Raw genomic sequence first — 25,074 nt, forward strand, 5'->3', positions numbered from 1 at the left:
CCATCGAGACAACGATCTACAGTGACATCCGTTATAACGTACCGCACGCGTACCGAACGAAAATTCAAAGTCGATTTTCTCGAAAACAAAGCCTCAAACGAAAAATTTTTATTTTATATTTTCGACTTCTTTTTTCGCGTAGAACTACCCCCTTTCCGCTTGTATCACCAATTACCAACCACCCTGTATAATATGCTATAATTAATTAATTCGAACAAGAAGAGTGTCAGCCATGTTTGGGTTACGGGCGCCCCATGGAAGCAGACCCGTCACATAGATATGGGTGACGTGGTGACCAACGTGTTAGCGAAACTTTTACGGTGTCGTGGAAACACGTGCGAAGAAAGCTACACGTCAGGTTAGACACGGTATTAAAAGTGACATTGGCTGAGCAAGTGTACGTCGTAATAAATAATTCATAATGATTTATACGAGTAAATCCATTGCTATTGTATGATATAAATATTTATAGGAGAAGGAGAACGTGTCGCTGCGATGGAATTCAAATACTGTAAATTATTACAACGCAGAAATTGGCCAAATGCGCACGCTGTACCTGCTCTCTAATTATTCTGTTTACGCTTCTCGATGATTGCACAGCCGCAACCACATCACACGTCAGCTTACGTTCGCATCGCTATCATCCATGCGAAGCAAATTTAATTACTTTCAATAGTATTAATCATGCGCAAATAAACTAATCCCTGATCACGTAGATATTAATGGTACGTGGAATTTTCATTGGCCGCGTGAATTTTTATATGGAAAATGTTGAACATCGCAAGAGGATAGCGATCTGTCGCGACGTTCTCCTAACAACTTGCAATAATTTTGTCAAATTTACAGTTTTCTCCAGCTTCTAAAAAAAAAAAAAAATCAAATCTCAACGATTGCTAGTTCTGCTTACTGAAAATTCGTGAAACAGGTTAACTGATGGCGATGATCGGGGCCAATCTAAGATTCGGCATCGGCGCGTCGGGAAACGGGTCGTCGAACGCGACCAAGGTGTTCCAGTGTCATCCAGGTGGTGCAACCGAGGCCACACTCATCTTCAGCCTCGGCGCTCTCGGCATGGGCGCCAACTTCCTGCTGATGGCGCTGATCCTGGCCAAACGCCAGTTGCGCAGGTAATTCCGATAACACCAACAGCAAACTTTCGAAAAACTCGATGAAAATACGTTTACTCGCGCAACAAAACAGACGTTTTACGAGGGAAAAACGCGCGGTCGAGCAACGTGCGAGGTTCAGCACCGTCGTGAAGTTGCCACATGTTGAGTGGAGAAAAACTTCCTCTCTTTTGTAATTAAACAATGTTTACAAAGAAGAAAAAAGCGCGCGTGATATACCGTGGTTGCTAACATTAATATTTGGATGACGTTATCTGTGTAATTTGTTGCTTCGCGTAAGAGAAGATGATTTGTGTTACGCCACGAGGCTTACCACAGACTGTATTTTCTAACCGTCGCTCGCGATCCTACAGTGTCGCAGGCAGATCGTCTTATCTGCCCGTCGGATCATATACAATGTATCGACGAGCGCATAGTTGTTGCCAAGCAGCGAGCTCCAGAAACGTCGATTTTTGTCCGTTACGTTTTCTACACAAGAAGGGGCATACGTGATCATAGGCGCGAGCGGTGGCGTGGCCCGAGCATGGTGGGGGTCGTCTTCCAAACAAGACAAAGAAATGATCGAAAGGCAATCAGTTCCTTCTGACGAGTCAAACGTTACACATCGAGAGGTCTGACGAGCAAAATCAAATAGTCTAACGAATTCATTTAGAGATATCGTAAAGTCGAGTCAACTTTCTGTAATATATTTACCATATTCATTGTAAAACAATTTGTGGCGTGTTCATCATTTTATTATCAAATATATTATTTTATGTTAACCTGTTAATACAGTGTTACATTCATTGAACCACCTCTGTTATCTTAATCGAAACAGGGGAACGACTATTTCGCAGCGTCGATTAACAGAATCGTATCGAGAATTTACGCCTCTCGCTGACGCGTTTTCCTAGCGACCGCGTCTCTCCGCGAACGGTCGTAACAATTTGCGCTGTTTATTCTACGAGAATGTGCAGCATTCGTCGTGGTGAAAATACACCAGCAGTTGCTTCCTGCGAGAGTTTATCATCTCGACAAATTAATATTTCGACGCTGATGTTTGCTGCCACTTGTGCAAATGTAGGGACAGCGACAGGCTGAATATCGATGTTAATAAACGTACGTCTAGTCGATGTGGGAAAAACAGAGGAGACGAAAATGTTTCATGCGTTTCAGATGGTCACAGGGGTTGCTGTTCCACCAAGCGATGGTGGATTGCGCTCGAGCTGCGATTTTATTGCCCCTCGGATCGAGCATACTCAACTGTCAGCCGATGACCAAGTGTTCCCTGGTGGAGACAGCGTTTCTGCTGCTGGTGACAGTCTCGACGGTGAACATGTTGACGACAGTGCTGAACGACAGTCCGATTTTCCCGGAAACCGACGAGGAGGCAGACCTAGCGGCTCCTTTGCTCATGGATTCGCCTCAGGCAAGTGTTCTTCGACCCTTTTACCCACACGTTTAACTATACATCGTCTAAATTATTATGCATAGGATAGTGTTTGCTTTGAATAATAACGTCACAGTTTACTCGTCTGCAATCTTCCATCTTCCACATTCTGCATTCGCAAAACTACATTCGAACGTAATCGTACGTAAAGTTGTACGATTTGGACGATACAAATTGCCAGTTGCAGAAGATTCGAGGAATTCGAAGCTCTTAAATCCTGCTGAATCATAATTAGCACTTTAGCGCCAAGGACGTAACGAAATTCTGGAAAACGTTAATTTCACTTTCAAACTTTCCCCTCGTTAGTTGCTTAACACTTTACCGATCGATAGCCGATTAATCGGTTTTTTGTCTCCGACGCTTACCGACGGATAGCTTATTAATCGGCTTTCTGTCGCCGACGCTTACCGACCGATACCCTATTAATCGGTTTTTTGTCGCCGACAATCTTTTTCATTATTCGAGCAGTAATTTGTTATTTTGTACTAAGCTACCTTGCTCAGTTGCGTCAGTTGCGTTGCTTTGCAAGCTCCCACAGTTTTATGCCAATTTGAAAAACTTACGTGAGTATGCTGTTGAACCGCTAGTGGTCGGTAAAGTGTTAAGGAAAGAGCGTACAGTAACAGAGGATGATAAAGAAAAATCGGAGAAAACGATAGCAAGGGAAACAGGTGTCTTGTAATTACGAAGTAATTTGTTGAACGATAAAAGAGGTTCGATGATAGGAAATTGCCGGCGGAAATTCCGATGCAAAGGCACGCGCTCTCGTAATGAAGAAACTTCTGCTGGACAAGTATATTCTAGCGAGGGAAGATTTACAATAGAACGATCATCCGTGGTAATCGGATGACGCGCCGCGCACCCACGCTCCATCGATCGTATCATTCAAACAATCGTAGCGTAGCCGAATCTGTGAATTATTCTACTTGAACGTACGTATCGGTTACTTGTGAATTCAACGTTTCATTACGAAGCAGTCGAATTACTTAGATATAAGAAATATATATGTTCGTTATTAAACATTAAAAAATTAATTCAAAAAAAAACTAAACAACTACGAAAGAGAAATTATCATTTAACGATACAACAATCGATTGCAAACGAACAAGGGAACATCTCCAACTCGGAAATTCCAAGAATTACAAGTCTTATTACGCAATATTTTTTGGGGTTGTTCAAATTCACCCCAAGGGTGAACACTCGGATGGACACTTGACAACTCGCTATAGCGTCGATAAATTTTTTCATCGAAAGTAACTTTTGTCTGAAAACTTTTTTTCTGTCTCTTAGAGTCGAGAAATTTTACAGGAAAATCGGAAAATGGCCGGATTTTCAGAGATCAACGCCTGTAAATCGTCTACGATTTTTATAGTTCTATCATTCTCAAAGTTGTATAATTTTTGAAATTTGGCCATCTTTCCTTGCAAATGAATATTTAATAAAAAGAAGGTAAATTGATATTGATAAAATATGTTAATAATATCGCTGACAACGTGGCTGATTTCCTAATGGCCGAAGCGCAACGCGACATACGTTGAGTCATCATCCTTTAAACTAGTTTAGGAGTTGTGCAAACTTGGAAACCGTGTAATCTCTGGTCTACGTTATCTTCACAGGAGACGCTACTAATACGAGTATTTAAACGAGTTTACAAATCTCCGCCAATAATTGGAACGAAGCATGAAATTTAGATTAATATCTGGGTAGTCGAAACGAAACTTTCAACCTCTCCCTTCCTTTGCATTTGCACAAATTCGCATAAATTGCTGATTTTATTCGATGGATAATATTTCGTGCATCACTAGAAACGTTACAAAAGACTAAGAATGCTAAAAATTTCTAACAATTAGAAATTAAGAATACAAATTATTATTAAAGAATAAATAAAAAGTACAAAAGGCTTGAAATTTCGAAATTTCAAGTTTTCAAACTCGCTGTTACGCCCCGAGGCTTACTATAGTCCGTGTCCCTAACCGTCTCCCTTGGTACTACACCGTCGCAGACAGATCGTCTTACATGACCGGCGAGATATACACAATGTAGCGATAAGTGCATAGTTGTCGTCAAGCAGCGAGTTCTAAAAAACATCGATTCGCCTTCGGTCCGTTATTTTACCTACGCAAAAAATGTGGCATACGTGATCATAGGCTCGAACGGTTGCGAGACCCGAGCGTGGTGGGGGTCGTCTCCAAGAGAAGACAGAAGAAAAAGTCGAAGGGCAGTCAGTATTATACGAGAATTCAAACCGAATGCACCGAGAGGTTCAGAGAAATAAAATGAAGATCGCTTAGTCAAACGAATACGTCGAGAAATATATCATAAAGTCGAGTGGAATTATAATAATAAATTAGTTGAATCATCGTTAAATCATTTGTAACGTGTTAATTATAATTTTAAATATTGTTAAAAATAGTAGCTTATATTAACCCTGTTAATTCAGTGTCACAATTATTTGAACTACCTCTGTTATCCTAATAAAAATAGGGGAGCGACTGGTTCGCGGCGTGGACTATCAGAATCGTAGTGAGAATTTATGCCTCTCGCTGACGCGTTTCTTCGTGAACGATCGTAACACTCGCAGATCTCTTAATATCCAAATTGTCGAGTCGTTAAATTCCTAAATGCGCACCTAAACTGCCGAACAAGCTCTAACTAGAATTATTCCAATAGAATAAATAAAAATTCGAAACATCTAAACGATCAAATATAGTGAAGTTGGCGAATCTCCAGATTGCGAAACTCCTGGATTCGTAAACACTTGAACAAGTTGCGGAATACCCTTGAGATACAACGGAATCCTTACACGTGTCTCGATGCGTTTTCACCTGAAACCATTCGATAAAGCGAAGCACGAGGTTCAAAGAGCTTTTTTTCCTACGGCCCACAAAATCGAATTCCGCGGATCTTTGGAAGAATTACGCGTTTTCCCGTGTGCATTTTCACAGTCGTGTCTGGTTTAACTCGATCACAGCCTTAAGTGACGACCGGCTGCCTTTGAGGCGGCTTCAAGTTTCTGATCGATTTTAACGAGCACATATAGCAAGTAGGGAAGAGTGTAGAACGCGGTTCTCACCATCGAACTTGAAAGCACTGTGACAAAGTGGCACTGGAAAAATTATTTATAGATTTCTGAGTGGATTCTGTCGCGTTTAACGATTAAAAACTCTGCGAATTTATTTGCTAGAGCGTGAAATGAAAAAATCCAGTCAATCTCGGTCGCTGTATTTCTTCTCTCGGAAACAATTGCCAATTTGATTGTGCATATCGAAAAATATTGCTCTTTTAGTTGCGTTTTGTTTTATCGCTACCGCACTTGTGTACAGCGTTAGTCGCAGATATACGGACGATTTTCACACTTTCACGCTTGCTTTTTCTAGCTTTTATACAGGGTGTCCCACGTAATTGGGGCAAGCTTAGCTCCAAAACGGAAAAAAATAGAAGTGTTCTTCCTATAAAATAATTAATTTAATTTCACGCTATTAGAAAGCAGGATATGTATTGTAAAAAATATACAGGGTGTCTCAACTGAATATCTGGCTTACGTATCGTTGCATGAAAAAGTTTCTCAAGACAAAGTTACGTCGTTTCAAACGACACGTGTGTGTCTAGCAGTGGAAAGAATCTTTTCTCCATTTCCTGTTCTCTACAAGTATCTCGGTATTTTTCTTGAATAGAACTTTATATATTTTTTAGACCAATCGATGTGATTTTTTATCCTCTGTGCAAAGGTATTTATGCCGTTCATTTCTTGTCTTTCATACGCCAAGTTTTGCAAAATGAAGATCGAAACATCTTAGAAACTAAACATTTTCATACTTTTGTATAAAGAAGACAAGATCGATGGATATTAAAATACAGGCTTACGTCTAATATTTAATATACCGATGATTTTGAAATCTCGTGAAAAGATGGCTACGAGAAAAAATTCTTCTCCATCGTGACACGTGCCCTTCGAAGTAGTCGTCCCGAGAAGCTTTTCCGTACAATCGTCGATAAGGTGGTCCCACTTGATCGAGTCACCCTGTATACTTTGCAAAGAACAATGGCGATCGCACCTGAAGCGTCGGCAGAAATTTAAAAATTAACAATTTAGAACAAGCTTAACACTTTTTCTATATACATAGGACCTGCTCCTGGCATTAAAGTCGATTATGCAAAGTTCGTAATTAAGAAACGAGGTCGAAACGATAACGATAACGAGCGATCGGAATCAATGGCTACGGGATATTGGAATAATTAAAAGTTTGATTAATAGGAGGGATCGTCGGATCGAATCGGGTTAATCGAGGCGTCGCACGTCGGCAAAAGGTCGCCTCGAATAAACGAGACACGTGGCGATTAATCCCGACACGGCAGCATTCCGTTGCGGACAGTTTACACCACACTTGTCCGCTGGTTAATTCGTTCTAACAATACGTGTCACGGTTCTATTATATTCTCGGGAACTTTCGTCTTTCTGTCTGTACGAGCCTCTTCCTATTTGCGCTTCCATTCGTTAAATAAGAATCGTTCGATCATGCACAATCTCGTTCGATAGCCTCGGGATATCATCGCTTTACAATATACTGGGTCGCCCGGAAAGTTCGTTCCGATCTACATTTACCGAATTATATAGACGTCATTTTTGCTTCATTTTTCATGCAACTTGAATATTCCATCCTTCCGTAATCTCTCAGGTTCGTCGGCCAAGAACTTTCCAATATGATTTTTTATATCGGCTAAAGAGTTAAAAATTGGAAGCAGCGTTTGACGAGTGCAATATTTTATTAAAAATCGATGAGCGTATTTCAAGATGCTTCTAGTGACGTTTTTTAGTGCCATACGTTTGAAAACAACTGTCCTAATGGAGAGGTAGAAAGCAAAATTTATTATTTTATTAAATTCCCCCAAAATCGGAATGAACTTTCAGAGCAGCGTTTGACAAGAATAATATTTTATTAAAAATCGACAAGAATATTTCACGATGCTTTTAGTAACGTTTTTTAGTGCCATACGTTTGAAAACAACTGTCCTAATAGAGAGGTAGAAAGCAAAATTTATTATTTTATTAAATTCCCCAAAAATCGGAATGAACTTTCAGAGCAGCGTTTTACGAGTGTAATATTTTATTAAAAATCGACGAGCGTATTTCAAGATGCTTCTAGTGACGTTTTTTAGTGCCATACGTTTGAAAACAACTGTCCTAATGGAGAGGTAGAAAGCAATATCTGTTGTTTTATTAAATTCTCCAAAAAATCGGAACGAATTTTCCGAGCGACCCAATAGATGCTATCTTAGTTGACCCATCATTCATGGAAACAAAAAATGTCATGAAAGAAGCGCTGCGTGTCATTTTAACAATAGACGCAGCGAGCACGGTTTTATTTAATCGAACCACGCCTCGTAGAAGTCACATACGACGAACGCAGATTATTTTCAACTTTCTAGTCGCGTTTATGGATAAAATCTAGTCTTTAAACCACTGGAATTTATATTTCTATCCTCTACTTTTCAGCTAATTTTTAAATAAAATAACTTTTCAATCAAATTCATTTAACTCATAATTATTGTCGTTACGCAACGCTCTTGAACGTTCTCTTGGCTACTTTAATGAACTATCTGGAACGTGCTACAGAATTTAATAACGCGTTTTTAATATAGCAATATTAGCTTCTAACATAAAACGTGAAATTTAATAAGACAAAGTGTGTTAGATTGTTCTGCGCGCAGAATTGTTCTGGAATTCCACTCGAAACCTAATGCATACAGAGAAGAAAATTTGAAATAAACCAAGTCGATCTTACGTTCATTTTCCTTTCATATCCTAACAATTCCCTTCCCATTGATTTCTTTCTTTGTCATCCAACACGAGTCTGGCTACAAAGTTCGAAGAAAACCGGCGACAAGTAGAAGCGTGTGAAAAATCACACGCCACTATTCACAGCTTCTAACAGACGTATCGAGTAGCACAAAGCCTCGTAAAGACGCGCTCTGTTTCAGTGCGTGTTATTCGGCACGTTCATGATATGGTTCGCGAGCATCACCATCAACCTGGGCCCGACATTTTTAAGCGGAGCGCTAGCCGCGAACACGGAATCGGGCCACAATGCACCGAGCTGCCCTCTGGTACATGGTCCATTCCGCCATTACATCCTAAACGTCCTCTGGATCGCCATCAATTTGATTTGCGTCGGTCTCACCCTCATCCATCTTCGAAAACTGCACAAAGACCTGGCCAAGGCGAACGTTGAAGCGGTACGTATCACTTTTCGCGTTTATTCTTCCAAATAAATGAGCTACTTCCACGCATGCTTCATCCCTTTTGCTCGCTAAATCGCTGCACGAGATCACGAGTTCGCCATTTTCGCGAATTATTGCGATTATACCGGAGAATCGGGTCAAAGTGTTCCTCGAGGAATTATGGTGTTTCGTAGATTCGTTTCAAGTATAAAGAGAGAGATTACGCTGCTTTACATCTTTATATCGAAGTTTTGCTTTATGGGTTTTGATTATGGTTATACAGGGTGACTCGGAAGTACATGTTCATACTATGCGGGATGGTGCGTAAAGGTTATTAAAACATTTTGACTGCCACGCCGAAATCACATGTTTTGCTGAGGGCGCCACGGGAACATTCTTCCCCAATGGACCGTTTATCTTATTGGTGACAAGCGCCTTAGTAACAGTTGATAGCCACATATAACAAGGCTTCGTTTATTTCAACAAACCATTCGCATTCGTTATTTCGTCGTAAGCAAAACGTGCAGAATATATTATTGAAACGTGTAGAAGATATTAGTAAACAGTATTATGATTATTTTTATGATTTCAACGAAACATTCGGCTGAAATGGTAGAGGTCCGCAAGGAAAATTATGTTTGCGATAAACCAATGGTAGTGGTAGATTACAAGAGAGGAAAACGTGCTGTAGATTTATCAGATCAAACGATAGCATATTCTACACTACGTAGAAGAACCTTCAAGTGGAATATAAAATTAGCTTTAGAGTTATTGTTAAATATACCAATTTCAAACGCGATGATACTCTCTAAACAAGCAACAAAAACAAAAATCAAGGTATCAGATTTTAGAATGGCACTGGCAATGCACCTTACACAGTGCCATTCACCAGAGCAGTCAAATATACTTATTCGACAAAGATTGCCACACGAAATGCAGAAGAAAGAAGGGCAAGCGTAGCTGGTACGAAAATTTTGCAGAGAGTGGTATAAAAAAATGTTAAACAATTAGGATGAAAAATTGCTAAGAATCGGAGGAAAAAGGTGACCATCTATCGTCCAGATTGTATCGATGAGCCACATTTATGTTTAAACTGTTTTAACACAGTGCACAGTTAGATGCAAGATTTTTTCTCATTTTTTTTATCGATGTTCTAATAAAAATGTTTGATTGTTCAATAGGGCGCTTTTCATTTCAAAGTATCTTCTATTTATCGGTTATATTCAAAATGTCCTGACTGTCAATTTTCAATCAATTTTTACAATTGTAAGAAGTCGAAGCGCTCCGGTCACCGATGACCACCGTGGCGTCACAGGAAAAATCGTGATGAGTCATATATGACCCATGTGGCAGTCGAAGTGTTAAAATGTAGGAATCAGTAAACGAATCGGCGATACATCGATAACTTGCTGGCGATGCGAACAATTACCGCATGATGTCTAGGTGATGCATAGTGAATATCATTTTTCGAATACAAGAGAGAAATCCAAACGGCACAATTTTCTTCACAGCACTTTACTACGAAGGATAAATGGAATTCCGATTTTTTCGTAACATCAACGTCTCTTCTTCATTTTGGCTATTTGCGTTAACACTTAGCCAATCGAATAAACAGTTTCCTTCTTTTTTTTGTTGTTATTATCAGTTATTGTTTACCTGGAATTGTTGCCAATTAATTGCGCCACTTTCTCTTCTTTTATAAAGTACAGTATATAATAAAATACACCACTTTAGAGGTGTTAAAATTAATTAAGAAGTTACGCAACAAGTTATGACTAAGTAAAGTTATAATCGAACGATACCACACTGTAAAAAAATATTAAAATGCATTATGAAATTTTATTTTCACCTTCAAGTCCTTTTAGCCATTTTAAATATTTTTAATTTTACCTATATCTTTTTATACTTTTAGTTTGATGTTTTGTATAAGCAATATGTGAACTTCTTTGTTTTTTTTTTGGTAGTCCTAGATTAATATTAATTATGGGTAAAGTCCTAATATTAGTCCAGGATGCTTGAAAAAATACGCGATGGACGGCGTCGTATAAGTTGGCTGTCCGAACGTATAGCTCGCTGTGGCGCACGCGATTGGCTAAGCGTTAATACTTACCACTTTTGCATTGTTTTTGGTAAACGACCAGAACAAATCTGACAAGTAAACGCTTCATCGAGAGACAAGAGCTTGCACAGATACCTTTTTTTCGTAGCCGCTTTAAGCGAACGATTTAAAAGAATAGCGTACGCTTTTGTTGCTTGGAAAATAATCCATCGATATAACATGTGTGTTACAGAAGTATTACGATAACACAAGTAGAGAATTTGACGTATTGAGCGCAATCTATGTGTGACTACCGAGAAACCAAGCTAGCGCCGTTCGTCAGTTCCTCTCTCTCTCTCTCCCCTTCTCTTTCACTTCCCGTCGTTAATTTCGCGTATCTGCCTCGTAAAGGAACGATACGAAGCGTCACGTACGCGTTGATTTCGGCGCAGCTTTGGTGCACCGATCGCAAAGCGAAAAATATTCGAACGATTCTTTATCGTAGGTAAATACGTGGCTAAAAACGATACTGCGGATGAAAATGTTTGATAATAGCCCAGAGCAGTGTATTTCATTCAATTTTCATGAGTTTCTAAATTCGTCCGTTCCCAAGCTTCGTAATCCTCAAATATCAAAATTTCGAAGTTGCTCGATTCCGCACGATTTACGTCTATAAATTCCCATAACGCGGAAAGCCCGTATAAAGTCGTACAGGGCAGAATAAAATCATAAACTATGTATTATATAAAAATTGCAATATTTTACAATTTAGTCGGATTTACCTGCGATCTTTTCCAACTTCGATATACTGGAGAGGACCATTTAAAAAAAGGTAAAACGCTATAAAAAAAAGTATATCTTAAAAGTATAATATCTTAATCCCATATTAAAATTAAACCTAAAACTCGTATTGGATTTTCTCACTTTACGTGGAAACTCGTTTACGATGCGAGCAAGTGCTTTCACGCTTAAACCAAAGTTTAGTTATAATATAAAATTAAAAGTACAGAAGCGACACTCTGTTTGATGGCATTTTACCTTCTTAACACTTTATCGACCGATAATCTATTAATCGGCTTCTGATCGCCGGCAATCTTTCTTATTATTTGAGCAGTAATTTGTTATTTACATACCTTGCTCAATTGCGTCAGTTGCGTTGCTTTCTAAGCTCCCATAGTTTTATACCAATTTGAAAAACGTACCGTTCGCGATGAATAAAAAGAATGATATTGGAGAGTCTAAACCGAAACAGAGCCGGCGCTAGGGAGAATATGCGTCTGAGCTGCCGGTCGGACGTACGTATGCTGTTGAACCACTAGCGGTCGGTAAAGTGTTAAATAGCCCTTATCGATATGTTGGAGTTTGAGAACAATCGCAGCGTTACCAGACAATTCTTCCAGAACGACGAGAATTCTCTGCATTTATTTCTGACTCGCGCACTTTCTTTTCATCTTTCGCTGCATTCACCATGGCCCGGAAGAAATATTTTTACACTGGTTCATAAACGTGCAGAAAGAAGCCGACCAAAGTCTAATAAATTTCATCGATAGGAATCTATTAGGCGCTGTACAACACTGATAAAACTTCAAAACGTTCTGTATAACACATAAAATACTTTCGCGAGACAGTGTACATGCTAAGTTCTACGAAACGTTGACTCAGAGCAAACACAAAGAATAGTACGCCCTCTATAACTGAAACACGGTTTCCTGGCGATTTAACAGGTAGTTTGCTTTATTAACGCGAACGTCAGACACGGTGGCGACTGATTAGGCTGTAATTAGTAGCCACCGATTTCATTTTGCTGAGTAAATTTGCCAATCCGCTTACCAGTTGAGGAAGTTGTAAGTCAATATTAATAGAAATGAGCATTCGTTAAAACAACGAGAATTTAATGCAACAATGAACAGCGATGACTTGAAGCTGACAGTGGCTTGAAAAGCTAGAAATTTTATTCTCTTCGGTGCAGTGTCAACGGAATTTTTTTTTCTTATTATTATCATTATTTTTTTCTTTTCATTTTACTTTAGTGTAGTAGTTTTTAAGCGTAATTTTTAAATTCGATTAGATTTATTGCTAAATTTAGAGAACGATTATTTGAATGGTAATGATTAATTTAGCATTTTCCTCGTAATTAGCAAAGTACGTAAAAAGGGAGTAATTAAGTTAGTGAAGTAATTAGATTTTCTATAATTTGAAATCTTTGGCTTTAACTTGCTGTCGAAGTAGAATCGTTTTAGTGGAACCAGCAATTCAAAGCATAATTTTCCTTTTCTCTTGCGGTTTTCATAATTTGCACTTTTTTTTAATTTTGCGACGAGGAAAGAGTCGTCATTTTTTTTTTAACCATGGAATTTCATTTTTCATCCTCTTAGTATTAAATATGAAAGTCGTTTTAGCGTGTAAATTAGAATTTTTTTCGTAGTTATTAAATTCTTTTATATAGCATGATATAGTGTATATAGTATACTAAAGTGTTTAAGTATAATTTATTTATACAATTTGAACGATTAATTTACAATCTTCTTTTTATGTAACTAACGATCGTAGTAGAATTTTTTCTTCGTCCTTTTACGAATGAACATGTCTCTCGAAATTCTTAACTTTTTTCTTATAATCAATACGATTAATCCTCGTTTATTATTAACAATTTTCATAAATTATTCAAAGTTTGTTTCGCACTGTGTACAAATATATTTCAGGGATTTGAGATAGAAAACACAAGGATTTTTGCTATCAATCGCACCAACGCAATTTTCCTTCATTTTCTATTGAAAATAATCGATTTTTGTATCAGGTAAAGGTAGCACTACTAACGATTCTCGTGAATACAACGGGTAACCAACAAACGAACGCGGTTCCTGAAAATTCTGCCGCATCTACGAACGGTGGCACGCCCAAGGTAATAACGAACAATAAATCACTCGCTATGAATCTGCTTCTCTTAAAAAAAAAAAAAAAAAAAAACGCTGTTATTACGTGTCTCTTCGTAAAACAGTTCCTTAAAAGTATGGACTTGCGTATTCAAGATACCATTCGTTGAGGATTCAATTACTTCGAAGAAATTTCTGTTCAGAATGTTTCTTTGCGAATTATCTAGCGTACGATTTTCTCTCTTGTAGAAAACTTGCCGCATTAAAAACTCTGGGAAAAAACCAAAAAATTCATACGCTATCCGTTTCTCAAAATGCTATATGAACGTTTGAAAGAAACAACACATAACCTCACATATTCTGGAAATATAGAACAGACAGAGAAACGATCAACAATTTTATTCTGCCGCAGATTAAAAATTCCAAACAACTCGCCACATTTCGATAGATCCGGCATCTCCGACATGTAGCACAACATTTAAGAAAAGAGAGGATCTTACGATCGTATTCTCTACAAATCAAAGTGACAAAGAAAAAAAGAAAAAAAAATAAAAATATAAGCAACACCATGCAGAATATTATTTTTGCTTAGATTAAAACCCTGACACCCAGTGCTGTACGCACGGCCGGTTCATTTCTCCTGGTAACCTCATTTACATTGTTCAACCGCGCCACCTCATTATCACAGACAGCCTCTGCAATACGTCTGACAATCGCGAGATACGCCCGAAAGGCAGCTAACCTGAGGATGGCTACAGACGGGTCGACCGACAAGAAATTTTACCAAAATGCAAATTGACAGTCGACTAGCTTAATCGACTAATTGTAAGCGGTCGTTCGGCAAGCAGCGCCAGGCGAGGAATCCGAAAGGAACGGAAAATCGAAAAAGTTGAGTTCGCTGGTCGAATCTGCCACTGAACCACCAGGTCCGGTCAAACGACCGCTTTCAAAATCTAATTCGAAATTGTACGTTCACTGTCGTTCTTTCCGCTCGTCTAACTTTATATTATATCAATTTCTCAATTTTACTTAACATGTTGACTGCCGCGTCACCCGTATTCGGGTGACAGCAAAGTTTCTAATGGGACCGCGTCACCCGTATTCGGGTGACAGCAAAGTTTCTAATGGGACCGCGTCACCCGTATTCGGGTGACAGCAAAGTTTCTAATGGGACCGCGTCACCCGTATTCGGGTGACAGCAAAGTTTCTAATGGGACCGCGTCACCCGTATTCGGGTGACAGCAAAGTTTCTAATGGGACCGCGTCACCCGTATTCGGGTGACAGCAAAGTTTCTAATGGGGCCGCGTCACCCGTATTCGGGTGACAGCAAAGTTTCTAATGGGACCGCGTCACCCGTGTTCGGGTGACGATTATTTGACTGCTTGCGAAGAATCGTCGTAGGTATTTGAAAAGATTCCACAGGAAATAATAAAACTATTGAGTAACTAAATTCATTCCGTTCGTCAAATTGAATTGTACCTTCCTCGGTACCATCAGTTCTTCTTTCTTCCTCAATGACCAATTAAGTTATCTAAGTTAATTTAAGTTATCTAAAATGTCGATGGGATTAGCTAGCAGAGAACGCTTGGTACTGCGGCACGCGTGTCCTGAAGGAGATTTCATTGAAAACACGCGTGCTAGTCAACGTGTTAAATGTAAGAATTTACATGTATATATATACATATATATGTGTGTGCGTGCGTGTTGATATGTTGATGACCGAGCTACTCAACGCCACATTTCCATTGACACGAGGCGACTCGCTTAAAATTTCTCGCCGGTCTAACGCCTGAGTCGACCCCTCTGCGGCCGCCCTGGAAGAGGAACAGCGTCGACCAGCACAAAACGCTCTTCTAACGTCAGCGCATCTGGTTTCGTCGATCTGCTAAAAGGGAAGTATTGCTTCAGAGGAGCGGAGCGGCGGAGGAGCACCGGAAAATGAGGAATTACTTAAAGAGGATGGAGAGGGAGGGCGTGCAGAGGGTGAAGATGTTTCTGGTGGTCACCACCGCGTACGTTATCTTTTGGGGACCACTGTTCTTCGTCACTCTGGTGAATCATCCTATCATCGGGATTACAACTGGTTACGAGGTAATTGCGAAATCGTCAGCTAAATGACAGTTTTATGAAAATTCACGCCAACAAGTTCAAAGGACAAAAAGGAGGCACGAAAACAGGTAAAACTGATTCTATTGGTGTTGTTGCGTGACTATTCACGCTCTCTCCATTCAGTCAGTTAAACCTCGTTTACATTGCACTAATACTTTTAGTTGAAATGATGAAACGATCCAATTGATCGAATCTAGTCGTGTAAATGACAATTTGAAACGACTTTTGCACGTTGAACCAGAAATAGCCGATTCTTCTATCTCTGGTCTAACGATCAGAACGTTAATTCTCCCGATGTAACGCGCTCTTCTTCGCCTTTTTTTCGAGATTCCTATCTCTTTACTGGTTTCTCTTATCTCTCAAAGTCACCGAGATTAAAGAAACATTATGTTGGTTTTAGTATTAGGGTCGTCTACTTATATCCAGGTGTGTTATGTCGGGGATTTATGACACCGTGTAGGTGGTTTACTTAAGATTTTAGTTTTGCTTTTAGTTTTATGTTAGCTTCGAGGACGCTCGAGTACTATGCGACTCCCTCTTCTTCACTGTTCTAAAACTGGAGATATCGAGGTTACGAGGGCTCATTGAATTGCCTGGCAGAAGTGGCGTAACATTTTAAACAACGAATAAACGTCTACTAAACAACTTATTACAGTCAAAGACATTACTTGCAATCTACAGCGTTCTTTTTTCTTATACCCAGACGAAATTCAAATTTCCTACGATTCTTCTTAAGCGTCGTTCACAGTAGACAAATAATATTGGGTTGGCAACTAAGTGACTGCGGCTTTGTAAATACCAGCTTAGTTGCCAAGCCAATAATTACAGCACTACTGTACACGTTGTAGCTGTTTGCTTAAATGGAACTTCGCGAGAAAGCAAAGAGTAAGACAATTTCGTCATTTATGGATTCTGATTTAACGTCGAAGTCGTGTATTCATAATTAAATGGATTCAAGTTGGACGAATTTCTGCAGGAACAAGGGCCTCGTTAATTCAACACAGCTGCAATTAAGGCCACCTGACGTTATATCGAATCGCCAAGATTCAACATCTTTAATTGGCGATGATTCTTTGCCTTCGATACGAAATATCGAATTTTTCTTAACGGTTCTTCTCGCTAACAATTAACGCCTTCCACTCTAATTTCTATTTCCACACGCAGACTAACCGAACGTATAGAAACGCGTACGTTGGAAAACCAGATTTCTCAAAGAATTGGACAAGAGATCATTTCACAAAGCTACGTAGAATTTCACCGAAGAATCTGGTTTCTGGCTGATCAGTTCACCTTTACGTAGCCAAGAGCAGGCGAAATTTGATTTCAGAATTAGAAGAAAAATTACTGAAAAATCCTCCGACTCGAACAATGCCACGACACTGTTCTACTGCACTTTTCCTGTGTTTCACGCGAGCAACCGTCAGTTTCTTTCAAACATCGACGCACAAGCTTTTCTAACGTGACAACCATTCACTAGCAACGGATACGCGCCGTCATTTCGCTTCCTGGATGTACAATACGAATTCAAGTTCCACCTTCTCGCTCTTCTGTTCCAGTCACAAAGACCTCCATCTTCTTCTTCTTCTTCTTCTTCTTCTTCTTCCTCTTTTTCTCGCGCGTTTCTCGTCTTTCCACAACGAGATGCGAGAATAAGTTCGCCAGGCCAAAGGCATTGATTAATAGCAAACGCGAATGCACTCAAACTGGGAGATTATTCGTTGATCTTCAAGGTGAAGTAGATCTACGATAAAAATATGAAGCACGTTGTTTCACACGCATCGTACAAAAATTTCGAAGAACACAGAAGTAACAATCCGCAAGAGTTCAAAACTGCCATAAGTCAGGACAACGTCGTCTGCCTCATTTACGTGAATAGGATCGTTTCAGTAATACCCCACTAAGCGTCTTTTTTCCTCTTCCGAGTATTCTTATTCAAAAGCAAGTCGTTTGATCAGTTCCTCTATCAGTTTCCAGTCTTAGTATCGTCGTTTGCACAAAACACTGCCCTCAGACTAATTTCAGTTCTTTCCTCGAATCCAAGATATTCGTAATAGGAGACACTTGAGCAAAGACGAAAGCAGCTTACGAGCATTCGTAAGAGAAGACAGTGCTGAATGTTTCTTTTATTCGTGAGACAATTCACCGCTGAACAATGAACTGAATGCATCAAGCGACAGATGAATATGGTCGATGAAATTGTCTCAAACAGTCCAAATTGATCTGTCCAAATTGTCTCAAACAGCCCAAATTCATCTGTCCAAATTGTCTCCAACAGACAAAAATACAAATTTCTCTAGTCTTCTGACAAATAACACTTCTCCTTCGACTTTCTCACACCACAGAAACATTTAGCTTCTCCCCTTCCCATTACTCGATGAATGGCACCTCACATTCTCTGACATTAGTCTAACGTCTACGTAATTAGAATATTCAAGTGATCTTCTCATACGAGCTTAAGTTTGCAGACAGTTTCACGAAGCTTCCCGGGAATATAAATTCAGCAAAAGTTTTAGAAAAAGTTTCAATTTGTTTGCTGATCCACCGAATGAATCCTCGACGCGTTAATTAGTTTAAAGATATTTGTAAACGCGCAAGTTAGAGCAGCTGCGTTCTAAGATCATACGAGTTGATAGAAATCGATCGTTTTTACAAACGTGGGCCAACGAAAATTCCAGGTGACTCTACATATCGCGTACATCCACGCATTCGTGAACCCGGTGCTCTTCCTCAGCCTGCACCGCGGCCTACGTCAAGGCCTGTCGGAGTTCTTCTGCGGCTGCTGCGAGGTGATCGCCAGCTGGATTCTGGGTCCAAGCATCCCCGTGGAAAGCGTGCAGCCACCACGATACCACGAACCCATGGAGGCGGTGCCATCGCCGCCGGAACCACCGCTGGTGCAACCCGATGCGTGTCCGGATCTAACCGACGTGGCACTGCTCAAACCACCTTTACCACCCACTGGCAAACATTTACTGGTATTTCAAAGAAACGCTTTCTCGCCACTTTCTACGTTTTCTATGACAGTGATCGTAGAATAGCATCGCAGAAAGAAGGTCACGTTGCTTTACGAGCTGCTGATACAACTTCGTTGCTTACGAAACTATCAAAGGGCTGGCTGCTATGGAAAATGGCTTGTAGCTTTTCGTTTGTTAGAGAAGCTTCGCGCTCGTTTTCTCTGCTTATTTGCGTAGACCATCGTGGATTTTCATCTGTTCGTGGGAAATTTGTTGATGCAAAAGTACGCGTGAAATGTCGAAAATACGCTACTCGCTGTGTAGGCCATCTCATAAGTTCGTGCCGTTTTTCGAATGAATATATATGTAAAGATCGTTTGCATATTTTTCAGTTTCATGAAAAAATGTAATCCTCCTCTCGTTGTACAACTTCTTGCCATTCTTCTGGTAGGGCCATTATTTCACCCGATAAAAGTTTTCCTGTTTTTCTTTAAAATAATTTTCTAAGCTATTTTTCAGAATGTCGATATTTTAAAATTTTTTGCCTACTGAACAGGTGGTAATCAGATGGGGCAATGTCTGGGGAATATGGGCGATGTGGTAAAATTTCCCAATTAAATTCAGACAACTTTTTTCTAACGCTTTTCTCGACATGCGGTCTAGCGTTGTCGTGATGGAAGATAACGTTGTTCCCATTCGCTAAACCTGGTCGTTTTTCAGCTAGTGCTTCCCTTAATTTTTCTAACTGAATGCAATAATTGTCTGAATTAATGGTATCACTTGGTGATTTTTCAACAAGATCCCGAATTTTATCTTCGTCTGTCTGAGCAGGACGCCCGGAGCGTTCCTCGTCTTCTAAACAGAAATTCCCAGCTCTAAAACGTTGCAACCCACTTCCTACAGGTGCGAGATGAAAGCGCATTTTCTCCGTAAACAGCACATATGTTTTTCGTGGCAATTGTTGCAGAACTTCCTTTCCGAAATTCATATAACACGAGATGTCGAAAATGGATACGCACTTCACTCATGAGTTTTTACCGTTAGAAGTCACTGTGTTCACTATATTACCATCTTATAGCCACGAAAATCTGCTCTAGCCTGTTCTCGATCAGCTAAGCTCAAGTGTATTGGTTCCTTATCGCCGTATGTTCATAAATCTGTTGAAAATTGTGGATCTTTGAAGCCGAAATAATGTTATAGGAACACTAAATTTATACTGAGGATCAATATTAAAACAATGATATATTTATTTCATGGACAAATCGATACACACATGCACGCGTCTCAGCACTTTCTTCTATACCCGTCTCTTAACGGACTGAACTGTTTACATTCCTTTGTTCTCGAGACGCTTCGGACACACACACTTCCACACACTGATATTCACATACAAGTATCTCTACTACGCATTTAACCCAGTCCAGCACAGAAAACTATACATATCTCAACACAATCGACACATGAAATGTATACACAAAAGTCGGCACGAACTTATGGGATGACCTAATAATATTTCGTTTCTGTTGATCTATTGGATTGGCAACTAAGTGACCGCGGATTTTCTCATTAGGTGGTATTGACAAATGCCGCAATCACTTAGTTGCCAACCTAATAAGTATGAGTTTGCGCAAAGGAGAATTCAACTTTCCTTGATTTCTTATCTTTGCGTCAAATGATTAAAAGTTTGTCGAGTATTAGGTACACAAACAGACGATTGCAAGCTTCCAGCGAAACTGGAAGCTTATTTAAAAGAAAATACAGCAAGTTCTTCTCGATCAAAGTATTCGCCATTGGTTTCTTCCCTAACTTCGAACCATCCATCAGCCAAGTGATGGATTTCATATCGGAGAAATGCTGCGTCTTCCGGCTGACATCCAATCGTCGAATTACTTTAGTATCTGATCCATTAATTGGAAATGGGTATTTGATAAGGAGAGTAATGTCTGGCGACCAAAGTAGCTGCTGCAACGCGTCTCAAACAACATTCATTACGATTTTTCATCGCAGCGTACGATCCAACGTTGTCACGGTTTATTTCATTGGCAACTAAATGATTGCGGATTTTGTCAATACCACCTAATGACAAAATCCGCAATCACTTAGTTGCCAATGAAATAACAGACGGTTTAAAGTTATAGAAAACGACAAACAAATACTTTGATCGAACGATTTGCGGTATCTTTTTTTTTTTTTTTAATAAACTTTTAGTTTCACCGAAAATACTTGGATTGTTCATTCGTATAGCTAATAAATGATTTTTCAAAAATAATTTCGTTCTAATTTCGTAGTACAGCAATCGTTTGAGAAGAAAAGATATTAGAAAAAAGTAGCGATAGTAGCGAGATACGTAGACTCCTCGCGAGAAAAATAGCCCAGGTGTGCTATCTTTAATTTCTCAATGACGCGTATCAAGTTTTTCGTTTGTAACGTATAATATGAAAACATTATGAGCTGAGAATATACGGTTAATTGAAAACAATGAAAAATATTGTGAGGTTTAGTGTGTAACAAAAAAATTGTTTTATTTCAAGAACGAAATGATAGCACACTCTGTTAATACGTTCAGAAATTGCTTGGTAGTTCATGATCTATCAACGAGTAATATTATACAAATTTGTAAGTATGGGACGCGGAAAAAAAATTAAACGAGTCTGAAAGAAAGCAAATTCTTGGACTAAAACAGCAACAGTTATCAGTAGCAGAAATATCGAAAGTAATAAGAAGAAGTCGTAAAGTAATACAGGATTTCTTAAAAAATATCGAAGATTATGGCAAAAAGAAAAATACTGGTCGACCGTCATCGTTATCCGATCGTGATAAGCGAGCAATTTTGAGCGTAGCTTCCAACTGGCAGTTAACGACGAAGCAAATAATGGAAAAATCTAGTGTTAGTGCCGGTGTTTCAAGTGTTCGTCGAGTTCTACCATCCTGCAAAGATATTAAGTGGCTAAAATTGAAAAAGGAACCTTCGTTAACAACGAAACACAAAATAGAACGTTTACGCTTTGCAACAGAAACAGTGCATTGGAAAAAGAAACGGAGAAGGGTACTATTTTCAGACGAAAAAAGATTCAACTTGGATGGTCCTGATGGGTTGCGATATTATTTTCATGGCATAAGAAAAGAGACAATGTCGGCAATTCGACGACAAATGGGAGGAGGCAGCGTGATGGTTTGGGCGGGCATCGGTTATTTCGCCAAGACAAGTATCAAGTTCATCAATGGTAGAACGAATAGCGTCCGATACATAAATTTAATCAAAGGACAAATAAATAATCATGCAGAATGCATTTCTGGACCTGATTACCTCACCTGAGCTCATAATGTTTTCCTATTATACGTTACACACGAGAAACTTGACACGCGTCATTGAGAAATTAAAGATAGCACACCTGGGCTATGTTTTTGGCGAGCAGTGTATCTCCTGTATGCACAATTTCAAGCACAATTGCAAGCACGAGAACAGCATGCAAAGCAAACCGGTGACTCTATGATGTTCGTCATTAATAAAGGTGTCCTTCTCTACACTTTCTGTTTAAGATTAACTAATCGTAATTAATCGCGGAATTAAACCGTACAGGACGACGTTATGATCGTACCGCCGGATCCGTGGACTCTGGTTTCAAGGTCGAAAAGCACGTCAAGCGTTTACGAGGAAGACGTTAGTAGAAGATCGAGCATTTTGTTACCGCCGGCCCCGAAAATAAGCGACTCGGAAGTGAACGTCAGCCCAACTAGCAGCGATCTACCTAGTGAATAAACTTTCTTAACATGTTTCCTTAAACCAGCAAGATTCAATTACAGAATTCCCTTTCTTTCGCGAACTTGGTTCATTGCTTTGCTTATTATGCATATCATTTGGAAAGTTTCAACGAGAAAATTTCGAAACAATTTCATTACGAATTACGTAAACGTTCGTCCATAGCTTGGTACGTTATTTTATTTTATAAAGCAGAAAATTCCCGTTGGATGGGAAGAGACAAATTTTCCTTGTAGTTGTTTCAAACTGTACCAACGAGTTTTTCAACAATTTCCGTGGAAAATTCGATGAAATTATATTGGAAATAGGAATACAATATTTTTGAGGCTTGAGAGAAGATTAAAAAATTGTCAAGGTTAAAAATTGAGAAGGTTAAAAATTGTTTAACAAATGCTTCTTCCAAGAGAGAATAAAGTGTAACACGTTAACAATTTGAAGATCTTAGAACGACAAGAAGAAGAATGTTTTAAGAATTTTATGTAAATTCTTGTTTCAATTATTCTCAAACCTAATCGAGGATAGATTGTGCGTGATGTTAATATTATATTAAAAATTAATTAATAATTAATTTTTTAATGTTAAAATGTTTGGAAAAAGCTCTGTAAATTTGTGTAAAAAAGTCTTTGGTTGAAGTCGATCCGTCGCATGCTACACTACGCACGCACAATTGCGCGATCGATTGTCACGAAATTAGCGAAACTAATCTATAATTTACATTTAAACAAATCTCTAATTTATAAATTCCTCGCGTTACAAAATTAGTAATAACTCAAGTATCGATGAAAAATCGATAATTAAACGGAAGAAAAAAAAAATTTGTATGTCGCTAGTTGCATTGTCGTAAAATCTCTTCGATCGAATTATTCAATTCTTATTGTCGTGACTATACTTGGCGTATCTTTAGTCGTACGAGTAATATAATCATTGAAAAATCAAGAAACAGTATACAGTAGATATTAAATGTCAGTTAGATGAGAAATAAATATTTGGTGTATAAGAAGACGATGCAAGAAATTTTTACCAATTTTCAGAAGATACTTGTCATTCGTTTTTAATCGATGGTATTGCGAGATAATTTTGTAAAATGATCATATTCGTCAGCGATGATGAATTTGATGAAAGAGCAATTTAATGTTTGTAATGTACGAAAAGCTGCAATAAACGTTCAATTCGTCCTTCGAAAGAAATATCGATAAAATGCTGAATAGTATACGTTTAATATTAAAAAAGATACTTAGAATTTCTATAAATTCCTATGAATTCTCCGAAGCCGTTCCAAAAACGACCAAAGATATTTCCAAAACTAGATTTGTCCAATTTACTAAACAGATATGCACGTACGCGCGATATCTTCGCAGCGCTGAAGAGTAGAACTCGATGATGTCGATCGACTGACAGAAGATTGCAAATGGACGCCAACCGAGAAACTGAGTTGTCCACTTGCAAATTCCTCTTCGTAGACTAGGAATCCTCTTCGAAACACGCAAACTTCCCAAGACTCGCGCGAAAATGAAAAGAAGAAAAAGAAGACAAATCCGCGGGACGTTCACTTTCCGGTCGTAACAAGCAACGTGGATCTCGTAACGAGATACAGGCGCGAAGAAACAAGCGGAGAGGTGGAAAGACAAAGGAAAATCGTTGCCAAAGAGGTTCCGTAAAGAACCGTTGAAACAATAATCTTCGAAGATTGCCAAAACTCGCGACGAAGAGATAGGAGGAATGATCGTTTCGCCAACGTTAAGCACGTTTCCATGTAAAACTTCGCTTTCTAGACGACTCTGTTTAGATAACGCTATATTCAATGAAACTACAAAATCAATGAAAATAAAATAAAACGAAGTAAAGTAAAGTAAAATGAAACGAAGCAGAAGCGAAAGCGGCGCGAAGAAACAAGCTAGAGATTATTTAAGAAAAGTAGAAAAGCGCAGAATGTCACCGACAAAACATAAATAGTTCCTTAAATTGTGAATCGAACAGAGCATTAGCTGCACCAATTAGCCATCAATTAAGCGATTAATTAGGGATACGTTAGATAGTCTGCACCTTCGAATGAGCTTTCCATTAAACTGGGGACTCAAAGTGATCGAGATTTTGCCTCGATTATTACTATTATTATATATATATATATATATATATATTATTTGCTATTACGATTATCCTTATTATACACGTATTATACAGATAATTATATACAGAAGCGGAGTCGCATGTGCGCATATACAGGGTGTCCGATAATTAAACGCTGTTCGTAGCGGTGTCGAGCGTGAAATTGTTCGATATACGATGTATAATGGTGAAACTGTAACATGATTTTCGTTGTAATTAGACTCTTCGTTTAACGGATATTTGATATATATATATTGTAAGATCTTATACTACAATTAGTTTATTTATAATAAATGGACTAAACAGATGTTGATTAAACAGGAAACGATTGTTGTTTAACGTGAACTAATCACAATAACGTATTACAATTAAGACAACTAGATGGTTAATTTGCAACACTCGTCACCACGGATCCAAACGCCCTCTCTCACGCGGACCACACTCTCTCGACAACACAG

The 25,074-nt window shown here is 38.9% G+C and overlaps 2 protein-coding genes across 4 annotated transcripts in view; one reads left to right on the forward strand and one right to left on the reverse strand.

Annotated features, from left to right (window-relative positions):
* The window catches only part of LOC117154380 (midasin), a 139,606-nt gene that overhangs the window by 100,669 nt on the left and 13,863 nt on the right, over positions 1-25,074 (reverse strand). The gene's annotated exons all lie outside the window — the stretch shown is intronic.
* LOC117154381 (uncharacterized) lies at positions 484-24,636 on the forward strand. Of its 3 annotated transcripts, XM_076625220.1 has the most exons (8): positions 484-725; positions 926-1,127; positions 2,283-2,535; positions 8,536-8,790; positions 13,611-13,715; positions 15,596-15,778; positions 18,472-18,771; positions 22,331-24,636. In XM_076625220.1, exons 2-8 carry the CDS (start codon positions 934-936, stop codon positions 22,508-22,510), a joined length of 1,470 nt encoding a protein of 489 aa, XP_076481335.1. In that variant the 5' UTR covers positions 484-725; positions 926-933; the 3' UTR covers positions 22,511-24,636. The 3 variants fall into 3 exon arrangements, with proteins under 3 accessions (XP_076481335.1, XP_076481336.1, XP_076481337.1); XM_076625221.1 differs by lacking the exons at positions 484-725; positions 926-1,127 and adding an exon at positions 1,565-2,225; XM_076625222.1 differs by lacking the exons at positions 484-725; positions 926-1,127 and adding an exon at positions 1,565-2,186.

The sequence above is a fragment of the Bombus vancouverensis genome, chromosome 16 (assembly GCF_051014615.1).
Source record: "Bombus vancouverensis nearcticus chromosome 16, iyBomVanc1_principal, whole genome shotgun sequence".
NCBI lineage: Eukaryota > Metazoa > Arthropoda > Insecta > Hymenoptera > Apidae > Bombus > Bombus vancouverensis.